General features: G+C 45.0%; 1 protein-coding gene across 2 annotated transcripts in view; it reads left to right on the top strand.

The window, feature by feature from the left end:
* The window catches only part of SAMD4A (sterile alpha motif domain containing 4A), a 316,896-nt gene that overhangs the window by 287,348 nt on the left and 15,389 nt on the right, over nt 1–14,159 (top strand). For both annotated transcript variants that reach the window (XM_006864624.1, XM_006864623.1), the window contains 3 exons: nt 1,885–1,970; nt 7,020–7,138; nt 13,610–13,811. In XM_006864624.1, the coding sequence (XP_006864686.1) occupies nt 1,885–1,970; nt 7,020–7,138; nt 13,610–13,811 (407 nt within the window). The remainder of the gene's footprint in view (nt 1–1,884; nt 1,971–7,019; nt 7,139–13,609; nt 13,812–14,159) is intronic.

The raw sequence follows: 14,159 nt of genomic DNA, 5'->3' as shown, positions 1-14,159 counted from the left end.
TTACAATGAAAATCTACATATCCAAAATATAAATATGCATCTAAAAAACTTAAATTCATGGAGATACGGTTTCGAAGATGACACTTAGCTCCCCTCAGATTGAGAGGGCAGTAGCTTGATCAGTTGGCGGGCTCTTCTCCCCAGCAGCCTTCACTCTCCTTACCTCAGAGAGGGCTTGGAGCTATGCTGGGTATGAACAGATGCCCCCATTTGTGAGGACACAGCCCTGCCAAGCCCACATGGGGGTGCACACTCACTCCCCATGAACAGATCTCTAGGGGGCTCAGCCTTCCGAGATCCCAACTTTGGCATAGTGTCTTTCAAAGTTCTAACTACCTTAAAAGAAATTGTGAACTAATTCATACTCAGTATTAAAAATTCAAACTAGACAAAATGGTGGAAAATGAAAAGCAATGCCTCCCTCCTAGCCCTGTCATCTTCCTCCAGGAAGTGGTCACTCTGAACAGTGTTTGGATAGCCCTTCAGACACTTCATAACCATAGACAAGCACATACTCTTTTTATACACAAACAGGTCTTTGCATTCTATTCTGCAGCTAGGGTTTTCATTTTGTTCTTTTTCTATTATATATGTTGGTTATCTCTGTCAATGCAAATAGCACCATCTTATTCCTTTTTAAAGGTAGCATACTGTTAACTGTATGCATAAAGCATAATTCATCTAACAGGGTTCCAAGTTCTTGCTATGACAAACAATATTGCAGTGCACATCTGTATGCAGAGACACCCATGCGTATGATACCAAGAAGGCGGGATATATAGGATTCCATGACAGATGGTTATGCAGGGAGAGGGAGAAGGAATCAAATATGATGCCCAAGTTTCCAGCTTGATCTACTTGCGTGCAAGGCATTTCATGCCGACTGACTGCTTTTGTCCCACTGTCTCCCCCGCTGACATTTTAATCGCCACTCCCAAAGTTAGTGCATGGTAGCCTCTATGACTAGAGTAAGGAGACCTGGGCAGGCACAGTAGTTAAACACTCAGCTGCTAACCAAATGTCTGCACCCACACAGCAGCCACTCGATGGGAAAACAATGTGACCGTCTGCGCCCATAAAGATCTACAGCCTTGGAAAGTCTACGGGACTGTCATACTCAGTTACACACAGCCAGCTCCATGAGAACAGAACGGGTTATGCTCACGCGACCGTGAGAACTCCAGTTTGTGTGTGTGCGCTCTATCCGCAGACTCGCTGCTGCTCTGGCTATATTTGCACTTGCTTGAGTGTGTAGGAGAACGTGCATATGTATAAGTATGCGTATCCCATTGAGAAAATAACCCTTCAGTAGCTCAAGAGATTGAGTCTCAGACTTGCTTCCTCCTCATGTACACACCCACACACCTCACATCCTGAACAATGTGCCAGCCACGTTCCTGCAAACACAAACATGACCGCCTTTCTACCTGGCTGGAGGTGAGGTATGTGGCTCATTCATAAAATTACCAAGACTGTACTCCGACAGGACAAACATTCTGTGATACCTTTGAACCCCTTCTCCAAAGGAGCCTCTTTCAATGATAGACCTCAGGCTGCTACTGCCAACTACTGTGTTCTCCCTCCCTCTCACAGAGTCTGTCTCAGGCTCAGCTGTAGAAGAAGGCTTAATATAGAATGGTATGACTGGAATTACCTGAAGGGGCTTCTCAAGGCAAGGTTCCTGCGGTGGCCCAGCCTTTGACTTCAGTGGCACGAGGAGCCTCCTGGCCTTTTTTGTGAACTTTACATAAACCCATAGGCACATGCACCTCTGGAAACACTGCTCCTGAAAGGAAATGAGAGGCAGATCTCAAAGGTTAGGACGGGAGTGTACTTTCCTAATTCATCTTTTCTTTTTCTCTCTTTTTTTTTTCCAAACCACAGTGTGCACACAGCTCTTGGTCTCCAGACCTGATGAGGAAAATATAAGTTCCTATTTACAGCTCATAGACAAGTGTCTAATTCATGAGGTGAGTGGTGACAGCTTTCCCAAACTCTTTTTCTCATTGCTCAGAAATGGTTCTCAGAGTTTCTATGATGTGATCATTTTGGTCTCCAACAACTTGTTTTTGAGGGCTGGACAGTCATAAATTACATCTGGGGCAGAACTAGGCGGTAGCAGCCTCCAACCTAAGCATATCTCATGTGTACTTTGGTGTCCAAAGATTCACCTAGACCTAGAATTCTGGCGTGAGGGAGAAAACTAGGGAGAAATTTTGATTCTGGAAGAATCCCTGAGTGACCAAGCTTGAGGTAGTTAGCACAGACCCCTGTCACAGCCCTTGAATTTTTCAAGTCTTTAAAACACTGTGTGCTAAAACATCGTGCCTTTTGGCTCAGGAAAACTTGAGAGCAAGAGAGATCGCAAAAGAAATAGTGTGTGTTTCTGTGTACATGAGTGCATGGGATTTGATGGATGTTAAACTGGTTCTCTTTTTATTGTGGTAAAATTATCTAGAACAATACATTTGCCATTTTGAACGTTTCTTACATGTCTAACTCAGTGACATTAAATACATGCATCATGTGCAACCATCACCACAGTTTCCCTAAACAATGACTTACTCCTATCCCCTCCCTCCTACCCCTAGTGAACATAAGTCTCTAGACATCTGCCTATTCTAGAAGCCATTCCATATCAGTGGGATCGTATGCCATTTGTTCTTTGGTGTCTGCCTTATTTCACTCAGCATAATGTTTTTCTGGTTCAGCTATGCTGTGGCATGTGTCAGAACTTCATTTCCCCTTTAGGGCTGAGTGCTATTCCATTGTGTATATATACCACATTTTGTTTATCCATTCATCTGCTGATAGACATTTAGGTTGTCTCTACATGTTGGATTTTGTGAACAATACTGCAGTGAACATTGGTGAATAAATATTGGTTTGCATTTCTGCTTTCAGTTCTTTGGGGTGTATATCTAGGAGTGGAATCTGTGTTTCTGTTTTGATTGTCATTTTTTTATAGGAATTGTATTAGCCTATAACCTGTCCTTTGACAGACTGAGGCAGCCTGAAGCTGTACCTACCACGCACTCAGCACTGCCTTGACGTATGGAGCACAGGGCAGGTCCTGGGCAGATTGGGTTGGTGCAGCTACCTCTGGGGGACAGGTTGGGAAGAAAAGATTATGCCCTAAATCCTGGATTCAAGTGGCTTCTTGGACACCTCCTTCCCCAGTGAGTTACAGACACTAGGAAGGCTTGGGACTGGATCTAGGATGATGAGGTCATTTTGTAGGATTTTGGTACAAGAATAGAATCTCCTTCCCTCTGGGAGCCAGAACATGAGAGTCCAGTTGGTGCAATAAAGGGAGCCATGCAATGCAGAGGCATGCCCCCTTACCCACCTTCCCACTCCCGCTTCCCCCCTGCTCCTGGTCACCATGTGGGGTACTCATCCGTCCTATAAAGGGGTGCAGTCCCCCTCTGGGCTTCAGCCCAGCATGGCCTTCCTCCCCATCTCTGTAAACCCCTCATTTTCACGATTTCCTTTCTAGGTAGCAGGGATTCCTGTGCCTCAGTCACGCCAGTCAGAGTACTCTGTCAGCTGCTCCTCTGTCTTGGTTGGAAGTTTAGACATGCCATCCTCTGAACTATTCAGTGGTTTCAAGATACTGTATTTTTTCTCCCTTTAATGGTTTCCCTAGAGCAACCAGGCACTGCCTGATGATGGCTGAGGCCTGCCCCAAAAGACTTATTTATGTATTTGTTTCAGGAAGGGATAGGACCCTAGAATGAGTTACTTTTCACCTTTCGACTACATGAGCCTAAGAGCCTTCTAACTATCTCTATCCTAGTTCTAACCCTGACACTGTACTTTTCTGTTGTTGCTTTCCAATATAAACTAAAGGAAGAAGAGAAGGCAAATGCACAGTTAAGGATTTTAAAACTCATTCATTCAATAGGTGGTTGTTAAACATGCAGTTCCTACCCCCAGGTAGCATACAGTATGAGGGCAGTGGGGGACACAAGAAAGAAAACAGACATCCCCTACATGCTTTTCAAGACTCAGACAAGAAGGTAATCCCAATGGCCACTAAGCACAAAGAAGGTGCAGTGGACATCTAACCCTGGGCCGGAAACAAGGAATTTCCTCAGTGGATCATCTGCATGAAAGACCATCTCATAAGGACCACTAGGTGGTAAATACAAGGAACGGAGGCAGAAGAGTGTTCAGGCAAGATGAGCATCGTGTGGAAGGCTTTGTATTTTGTTGAAAAGGAGGACATTTGTGTTGGGGGCTGGAGATGAGGGGGAGGGACTAACCAGGGGAGGATTTAAGCTTCTGAAAGAACAAACCAGAATTTGTCTTCCTCTCCCATACCCACTCAGCTCTGAGCCTTCAAGATATTAAACCAGAAACACGCGATACTTTCTATCTCACCTTGTCAGCTAAGCCCACAGGACAAATTAGTAATGACCCCTTCAGCTCCCTCTGTTGAACAATGCACACGCTTCCAGGTTGGTCCACCCCAGCCTGGTGTAACCATGGAGGGACCTGCCTTCCGGCCATCTTGTTTGCCCTCTCTGGGAATCCTCGCTCTCATTTTTGTTTCTTTCCCCCTTACCTCCCTGGCAGCCCCCAAGACATTCAATTCACAGATGTCACTATGTGATTTCATTTCCCACCTGGCAAATGCTCCTACTAATAAGAGTCCCCTGGTAGTGGTAGAAGGGTCTCTCACTGATAGGGGGCAGAAAGGAGGTCCCTCCATGGTTGCTTGATGTTAGCACAGAGTAGGCCTATTCTCTGCTTTGGAAGGAAAAATGTTGTTCAATATTATTGTTATGATTTTAGTTTGAGGAAGAGCAGAGTGTCTGAATAATTACCCATGGTGGCTGTGTGCTGTGGAGTCGGTTCCAACTCATAGTGACCCTGTACAGGGTTTCCGAGGCTGTAAATCTTTATGGGAGCAGAACGCCTCATCTTTCTCCTGCGGAACAGCTGGTAGTTTCGAACTGCTGACCTTGCGGTTCGCAGCCTGATTCGTAACCACTACGCTACCAGAGCTCCTTAGCCTCAGGTTATTCTGTGTGAGGTGAGGCCTGGTTGAAGTGTGCAGTGTCCATTCTGGAGGAAGCTTGGCCTGGACTGGGTGAGACAGGCCTCGTGCTTTATAGCCTGAACATGCTGTTCTTTAGCTGACTGGAAGGGAGGCTGTGGACAGAGCTGAGATACCTCCCCTTCTTCTCACTGGTGAAAGGACCAGCTTCCTACAGTGGTCAAAGGAAGGGCAGATAAATTCTGACTTTTATTTCTGAGCCCACATCATTTAACTTCCAGGATTGTAATCCCAGACTACCTGCCTCATCAGTGCCCTGAGGTGGTACTAGGAAGAAAAGCTCTTTATGAAGCTTTTAATCCCACCATAAGAAGTTTATAACAAATCTTCACCATTTTCCTCCAGACAGACTTATTGGTCTGGGCCTGACAGGGACACAGTGCCTCTGAAATGGCTGGTTGGCTGTGTCCCGGCGATCTGTACATGTGGAATCATCCTTCCTTCCCCTCCAGAAAGCATCAGTCCCTAAATTCTGCTCCTGGACCACCCCAGAGTTACCAGTAAAGAGGGCCAACATGACTTATCAGGCATCCTAGTCAATAGCAGAGCTCTCCTACAACTGAGACTACAGCCACAGAAACCAGCTGGGAGCCCAGCCATGACATAGCTCCAATCCATTCCTTAGTTGCAGCTTCCAGGACTGAGAGGAACTGCCCACCACACTCAGCACTGCTAAGGGCTTGTTCCTATCTGCAAGCCTGCATTAAACGACCCTGATGCCCCAGGTGAATGAGCTAACCACTCTGTTGGTGCAAACCTGCACCCAATACAGATGTGAGTTTATAATGGCACAGTAGGTAGGCACTGGTGTGGCGCTGTAGGATAAAGCACTGGACCACAAGGTCAGCAGTTCAGACTCACCAACTGCTCCTTGGAAACCCTATACAGGATTGCTATGAGTCCGAACCAACTCCACAGCACTTAATAACAACAGGCAAAACATAAGGAGCCTTGTAGTGTCGTGGTTAAGTGCTCATCTGCTCCGCAGAAAAAAAGACATGGCAGTCAGCTTCCAAAAAGATTAAAGCCTTTTTATAGCCTATGACACAGCCTATCCTCTCTGGTAGCATAGTGGTTACAAATTGGGCTGTGAACCTCAAGGTCAGCAGTTCGAAACTACCAGCTGTTCTGCAGGAGAAAGATGAGGCTTTCTGCTCCCATTAAGATTTACAGCCTCAGAAACCCTGTATAGAGTCACTATGGGTCAGAACCGACTCCACGGCACATCACCACCACCACCACCCTGTCCTATAGGGTCACTGTGAATAGGAACCATCTCAGTATCAGTGGGTTTAGGATTTAGACAAAACATCTCTACACGCCCATTTTGACTCAAAAGTATCAAAATATACTTATTTTCCTACATTTTAGACAAGGTTTTGGGTAGGATTGGTGCTCCTGGGGCCTTCGTAGGGCATGGTGGGGTCCCTTAACTAAAGATTTTTCAACCAAATCCTAAATTTCAAAGAACAGATTCCATTCCCTGAAACCCTGAAGGCCAGTCCTAGGTGACCACACTTGATGAGCAGATTGCTTTTGGAGCAGTTTAGCATTCTCATTGATTATGAAAATGCGGTATGGGGAGGGGGCCTGCAAAAGCCAGAGCATCTAACAATCAATTTTGCAATTCATTCTTGGTTAATAAATAGAGTCCAGATTGGCATCGGTAGGATAGGGAAAGTGGGATCTGCCAAAAATACAACTCCCAAACAGAGGCTTGTCCGAAGCATAATGCATAGACCTCAGATCATTTCCAGGTGTCTCCAGTGTCAAAGACCTGGAGTTCTCAGTGCACGCAACTCTGAAATTTAACTGACTCTTGTTTGAACCAGGATGAAGACAGGTGACGAAAAGGCAACTGCAGAGACTCCAATGTTTTCCCACATTGATTGCATGTTTCTCCCCCTAATGCCAGGCTGTGTCACCCATTTTCAAGTCCTGTTTGTTTTTGCAGGCATTTACAGAGACACAGAAGAAAAGATTGTTGTCATGGAAACAGCAGGTGCAGAAGCTCTTTCGGTCTTTCCCTCGGAAAACCCTTCTAGACATATCAGGATATCGACAGCAAAGAAAGTATGTTGGGATTTCATTCTTTGTAATGTATGATGATTCCCCAGTGCCTGGATGCCTACCTCAGTTCCTGGGGCAGGAAGTGTGTGTGTGTGTGTGTGTTGGGGTAGGGGGGGGATGACATTCCTTTTTCATCTAGTTGCCAAATGTCCTGTTCCAAACCTCATTCCTTCAGCAGGTAGGGTTGGGAAAAGGCTAGAGAGAGAGAGAGAGATGTTCCCAGTGGAAGAGCTCAGAGTGATCTTTTGTAACTCACTTTACATTGTTAGAATGACAACACTAAACTGGGTATGTGTATGTGTATTGGGGGTGGAGGGTAGGATTTAAGGAATCCTAACAAAAGTCCCTAGTGGCTTACCTGCTCCAGGAGACTCTGAAAGGACAAAAATGGTTTGTTCTATGAGCACCTGAAGTGGTAGTGTAATTTTTTCTCCCTTCTAGATGCAGACAAGCTAATTATAGTTGGTGGCAGGGTAAGAGCCCAATGCTAGTCTATTTTGGTCTGAGCTGCAGTCTAATAGTGGAGTGGTACCATTCTTGATTTTTCATACTACTTCAGCTTCTAGGCTGCAGTTAAAAATAAGCCTAGTTGTACTTTAGAACCCATTACCTTAATATGGTTTTAAATTGAGGAATCTAATTGCATATTAAAGGTGAATTGCAGTGAAATTTAGGGGAGAGTAGAGGCTGAGGCAGGGAGTTAAGCCTTGAAGAATGGCAGGGAGTTGCAAGGAGAAAAGGGATAGAGTACAAACATCCTGAAAGATCAACATTCTATCTTTTTTAAACATGCACAGATAGTGTTTTTTCATGTCCACCTTAAAAGTTCTGAAATCATTTCCCAATGCATATATAGAAGCTCTGTTGTTAAAATTTTAGCATTTATTTACATAAATATGCCTTAAAACATCATAGTTTTATGTTCTTTAAAGGAGAGAGGGCCAATTTGAGCTTATAGAATATTTTCATCAAAGATAAACTTAAAACAGTGACGTGTTGTTATATTCAAGTATATATAAGGATATTTTTATATAGACTTGAGTATATCAAGCATGTATACAAATTTATACCTGATATATTCATCAAGTATATCTTTTTATAATGAAGACTCCTTAACAACCAGTGATATACAGATGATACAACCTTGCTGACTGAAAGTGAAATTAAAATACTTATTGATGAAGATCAAAGACCACAGCCTTCGGTATGGATCAACATCTCAATGTAAAGAAAACAAAAATCCTCACCACTGGACCAATAAACAACATCCATATAAACAGAGAAAAGATTGAAGTTCCCAAGGACTTCATTCTTCTTCGATCAAACATCAACACTCATGAAAACAGCATTCAAGAAATCAAACGATGTATTGCATTAGGCAAATCTTCTGCACAAGACCTTTTTTTAAAGTGTTGAAGAAGAAAGCTGTCAGCTTAAGGACTAAGGTGCACCTGACCCAAGCCATGGTGTTTTCAATAACCTCAGATGCATGCGAAAGCTGGACAGTGAATAAGGGAGACTGTAGAAGAATTGATGCTTTTGAGTTGTGGTGTTGGAGGAGAATATTGAAAGTGCTATGGGCTGCCAGAAAAACTAACAGATCTGTGTTGGAAGAAGTGCAGCCAGAGTGCTCCTTGGAGGCCAGGATGGCCAAATTTCATCTCTCATACTTCGGACATACTGTCAGGAGGACTGGTCACTGGAGAAAGATATCATATTTGGTAAGGTGGAGGGCAGAGAAAACGAGGAAGACCCCCAGCGAGATGGATTTGCAAAGTGGCAGCATCAGTGGGCTCAAGCATGGCACCAATTGTGAGGTTGACCCAGGACCGGGCAGTGTTTCCTTCTGATGTGCATAGGGTCACTGTGAGTCAGTACTGATTCAATGGACCTAACAACAATAGGACCCCTAGAGTAGTATAGTGGTCAAAAGCTCAACTGGGATAGTCAGTAGGCAGTGACTGATCCAGACTTTGGGCCGAGCCAGAGTAGCTTCAAAGGCTGTGCTTTCTTAACCATTGCCAACAACATGCAGCTGCATCAGTTGGTTGAAAGGTTTCCTTTTGTATTCCATCAATTACCGGAGCCTTGTTCTTTGCCAATACCTTCAGTGCATCTTGGACTTCTTCCTTCAGTACCATTGGTTCTTTTTTTTTTTATGTTTTATTGTGAATTATATGATCGTTTACATGGGAGAACTTTAGTTTTACATTCATTCCATCATATATCATCTCATTGCCATGGTTCCAATCCCCTCCATGCATCATCAACCACCCAAAGGGTATATCCCAGAACCCCGCCCCCTACACTTCCCCCTCCTCCCCCCAGTTTTCGGCCCACAGTCCCTTTCCCTCTCTGGGTCTGAAGTCCCCAGTCGCTTCATCACTCCACATCATCATCTCTGTCTCTATCTCAGGCATCTCTGTTTCTCTGGGTAGGGTCCCGCTCTTGGCTCTTCTCTGTTGATTGTCCCAGAGGCCTCTGCTCCTATCCTGGAGAATTAATCACTCCCTTCCTTGTTACAAAACTTCTACCTTTGCATTTTCAGCCCTCATAGTCCATCCTGATAAGCATTATTCACTACAGTATCACGAGTTACCCATCTGTATCTCCTTTCATCAGCTAGTACCATTGGTTCTTGATCCTATACTACCTCTTGAAATGGTTGAATTGACCATCTCTTTTTGGTACAGTGACTCTGTATTCCTTCCATCTTCTTTTGATGCTTTCTGCATCATTCAATATTTTGCCTATGTTGTTGTCAAGTGCCGTCGAGTTGATTCCGACCAATAGCAACCCTGTATAGGGTTTCCAAGGAGCAGCTGATGAGCTTGAACCACCGGCCTTGCAGTTCAAACGGCTTTGCAGTCTGGCGCATTAACCCACAGTGCCACACCAGGACTCCATATTTTGCCTATAGAATCCTTCAATATTGTAAATCTTGGTTTGAATTTTTTCTTCAGTGTTTTCAGCTTGAGAAATGCTGAGCATGTTCTTCCCTTTTGGCTTTCTAACTCCAGGTCTTCGCACATTTCATTATTATAAGACTTTCTTTTGTCGCGCTGCCCTTTGAAATTTTCTGTTCAGCTCTTTGACTTCCTCATTTCTTCCATTTGCTTTAGCATCTCTAGTCTGGAGAGTGAGTTTCCGAGTCTCTTCTGACATCCATTTTGATCTTTCTTTCTTTTCTTCTTAACAATGTTTTGCTTTCTTCCTGTATGATGCTCTTGATGTCATCCCACAACTCTACTGGCAGTCAGTAATCAGTGTTGAATGCATCAAATCTTGTCATGATCTAGAACATCAAAATCAGGGTCTCAGACAAAGCAGCACTCTATTGCTGGAGCCCTGGTCCCTGCCCTTTGTGGTTGCCCCCCCGGTAGGTTGGGCTGGAGCATGTGTGCAACCTGAGGATTCCTAGTGGCCCAAACAGAAGACATAGTCTGCTCCTCCCCATGGACCTGCTTCCATTCCCATTTCCAAGTCTTCCTAAGAGCAGCAATACTGCTCTCAAGTAAGGGAGGAGGAGGATTCAGACGTTCTTGCAACACCAAACCCTTGGGAGACAAGTTCCAAGAAGAAGAGATTCAGAGATTGAAGATGAAGGCAGAGCTTTGAAGTTCTTCACTCATCCTGACCTTAGTTCCTCCTGCCTCTGCCGACCTACTTTGTCCTTGGTCCACATCTGAGAGCCCTGCTCAGGGCAGAGCTGGGCAGTGACCTTGGGTGCCCTAGAGTGTCGTTAACTAATGATTTTATTTGTGCTAACCCATGGTTTGCTCGGTTGAAGTCCTAATGGACTTCTCTTTATTGATAAGATACAAATGAATTCAATGACTGATTGTAGATGTTCAATTAGATGTGGCAAAAGCTCAAGGAAGTTTTGTTGTTTTTTTCCCCTCTCTCTTTCTCTGATAAGTATTACCTCTGGGATCATTTTATGCTATTAATTTGCTTTGAAATTCTGTTTCTCTGATAATACAGAGGTAACTGCAACCCAGCCCCTGCTTGAATTATTACAAATCCCAAATTAATTGGTTCTTATTCATGTTATTTTATCAAAGTCTTTCCGTGCATTTAAATGTAATGAAGTCAGTTGGTTGTATTTAGGAAGGCAGAGAAGGCGAGACACAGATGGGCAGAGCAAAAGAATGAGAAAGGCAAACTTACTTTTGCACTGTTTTCTCTCCCTAGTTAGCATGATCATTCCATCAAGCCTAGCAATCTTAACTAAATGTTCACTCATGTTACCACCATTGCCGACTCTTAACAGATCTGGCTTTGTAATGACCAACCATTACTGAAAGATACCACAGAGGGTCCCCACTTTCAGTAGAAAGATGGTCTAGTCAGATTTTTCCCTCTAGATCCTGCCTTACCCCAAAATGCTCTGTCTGGACCCTACCCCCTGCCTTTAGCCCAGTTCCATGAGTCCCAAGATCTCTCCTTTCTCCAGTGAGTGACTAAGTATCCCATAACAGAATCCTCTGCCCACATTACATTGCTTACAAATATAGTCTTGCTTTTCTGGAAGCACACATCACTTCAGCATCACTCATAGCCAACTGTATTTTACATATGAAATAACTTTTTAAAAATCCAACCAAAAGGGAGACTGAGTACATAAGCTACCCACACTAAATAAGGACAAGTTTGAGCAGAATGCAGAATCATCTACCAGGTGGCCAAATCTCCGGTTCCAAAAACCGTAGAGCTAGCTTTCATAGTTTAAAGAAAAGCCACGTGCTCTTCATCCCTACCTGTCATGTAGCTCAGATGGTTCATACTCCAAAGCAGGGCACTTTAATCCCTTGAAGGTACTTCTACCCCTCCTGGCCCTAATTCCTTCTTTCAAAGGCTTTAAACCTTAACAGAAAGAAGGAACAAAGGCAAGCCAAGGGGAAAGGATGAAATCAACAGAGATCAAGAACCTCTGAGTGTTGCTCACACACATTTATGGGAGCCTCTGGCAGGAATCTGGAACCCCTTTGTCATCCATCAGAGTCTGAAAATGGAAACACTCAAGCCTAGGAATCAGTTGTGACTTGCTCATCAAGGACTTTTCTTCCCTGCCCCTTTGTCATTACGGAATTTAGAAATTCCAGACAGAAGAGAAAATTTTTCTGAGATCTACTCTGCTGATGGCTTGGATGCCCCCCTTCCTCCTAAAACACCACACACACAACTCTCCTTCGCAGGAAATTACTATTTTGTAGGTCCCCTACTAAACTACGTCAGCGCTGCCTCCCTCCTGAGTATCCTCTGCGTAGCTGGAGAAAGCAAGTCTGTTCCATCTTGTGGCCGTTGGAGGTAAAGCATTGTGACTTAGACATCATTGAATGACTAAAGCTGACTCTTCTTGGAAAGAATGTGCTGGTTCCTGAAACACTGCTGGCTGGTGCGTAACCTCCCAGAACCTGATGTATGTGCTGAAGAGGACAAGTTCTTCAGTGCTGAGGTCACCGGACTAAACAGGAGTACAGGCGTCAGTGTGTGGATGGCAGGGCCACCTCCCTGAATGGACCCCAGAGCATCATTGTCAGCCGTCTGGACCTTCTCGTTGCCAGCTCCGTCGGTGTGAGGAGCAGCCTGGGTCCTGGCTCTAGAAAGTTTACATACATCATCCTCTCCATTCTCATAGTCTGTTTCTCAACCCAGGAGTCAGACCCCAAAGAAGCAGGATGATGGCAAAGACAGTACCATTCATTCATTCATTCACTTATCCACTCAACATGAGTTACGGTGTTAGGAGCTGAATTTGACATATGGGGTATACCAGATTGATGAAGACTGCCACCATCCATTTTTTTCATAGAGTTGACAGTGTAGTGGTGCTCACTGGCCATCCCCTCCAAGTCAGCTTGCACATCAGAAATGGAAGACTGTGTGACAAAACAGGCATGGGGACAGGAACCAGACGCCACAGTTCTGATCCTGCCTCTACTATTGTCTTGTTGCGTGGCCTCTTGGAAAGCAGCACATGGGGGCTCAGAACCTGTGTCCCATCGGTGCGTAGATGCTACTTGGAAGACTGCAGAGCTCACATTCCAGCGCTGCCCCCTGCTGGCCTTGTGACCCTTGCTAGGCTATTAAGCTCTGTTTTGTCTCCAGCTGTAAGTGGGAATAGAGTGTCCACTACATAGGGTTGTTGGGAAGATTAGAGAATCTACGTAAAGCCCCCGGACAGTGCTGCCTGCACATAATACACACTCAGCTGACATTATTCTCATTGAGTAGGTTCTGACCCATAGCCACCCTGAATTGGGTTTCAGAGGTACAGCTGTTGAATTTGAACTGCTGCTCTTGTGGTTCAATGATCCTCACAAGGAATGGATCTTATGGTCCCTTCCTGGCACAGAGTCATAACTGGCAAAATGGGAGCAGGCCTCAAGGTGGCATTCTCCTAGCAGGCTGGAATTTGAGAAGGATTGACCAGTGGTTGATGGTTGCATTGTTCTTTGTTCCTTCACACAGTCGAGGCTTTGGGCAGTCCAATTCCCTCCCAACTGCCGGCTCAGTGGGTGGCGGCATGGGCAGACGGAACCCGCGTCAATATCAGATCCCCTCACGGAATATTCCTTCTGCCCGGCTTGGACTCTTGGGCACCAGTGGATTCGTCAGTTCTAACCAGCGCAACACCCCAGCCAACCCCACCATCATGAAACAAGGAAGACAGGTTTGTTCTGCCTGAGGGGAAAGGGAGGGCCAACCAAGCTCAGGACATCCTTTATCCAGGTGACTACATGGGGGGGAAGGGGCTGGTCAAGAGACTGAAACTGAGAGACAGTGCCCACATGCCTCAGAGATCACCAGAGTTATCTCTAATGTGCCTCTGGGAGACAGAGCCCCATAACTGTGCCTGACTTTGTGGAGATTGGATTAGGGGTGCACTTTAACCTGGAGGCCATATGCATAAAGGGCCATTAGGAAGAAATACAAGACTATTTCTTTTATACCTTGATCCTTGACCTGCCCAGTAGACCCCCTCCACCTCGCAAGTCAGGGTTCCAGGGGAGCCCGAAAC

Source organism: Chrysochloris asiatica, unplaced genomic scaffold (genome assembly GCF_000296735.1).
Source record: "Chrysochloris asiatica unplaced genomic scaffold, ChrAsi1.0 scaffold00067, whole genome shotgun sequence".
Classification (NCBI taxonomy): Eukaryota; Metazoa; Chordata; class Mammalia; order Afrosoricida; family Chrysochloridae; genus Chrysochloris; species Chrysochloris asiatica.
This window is presented reverse-complemented; position numbering and strand designations above follow the sequence as displayed.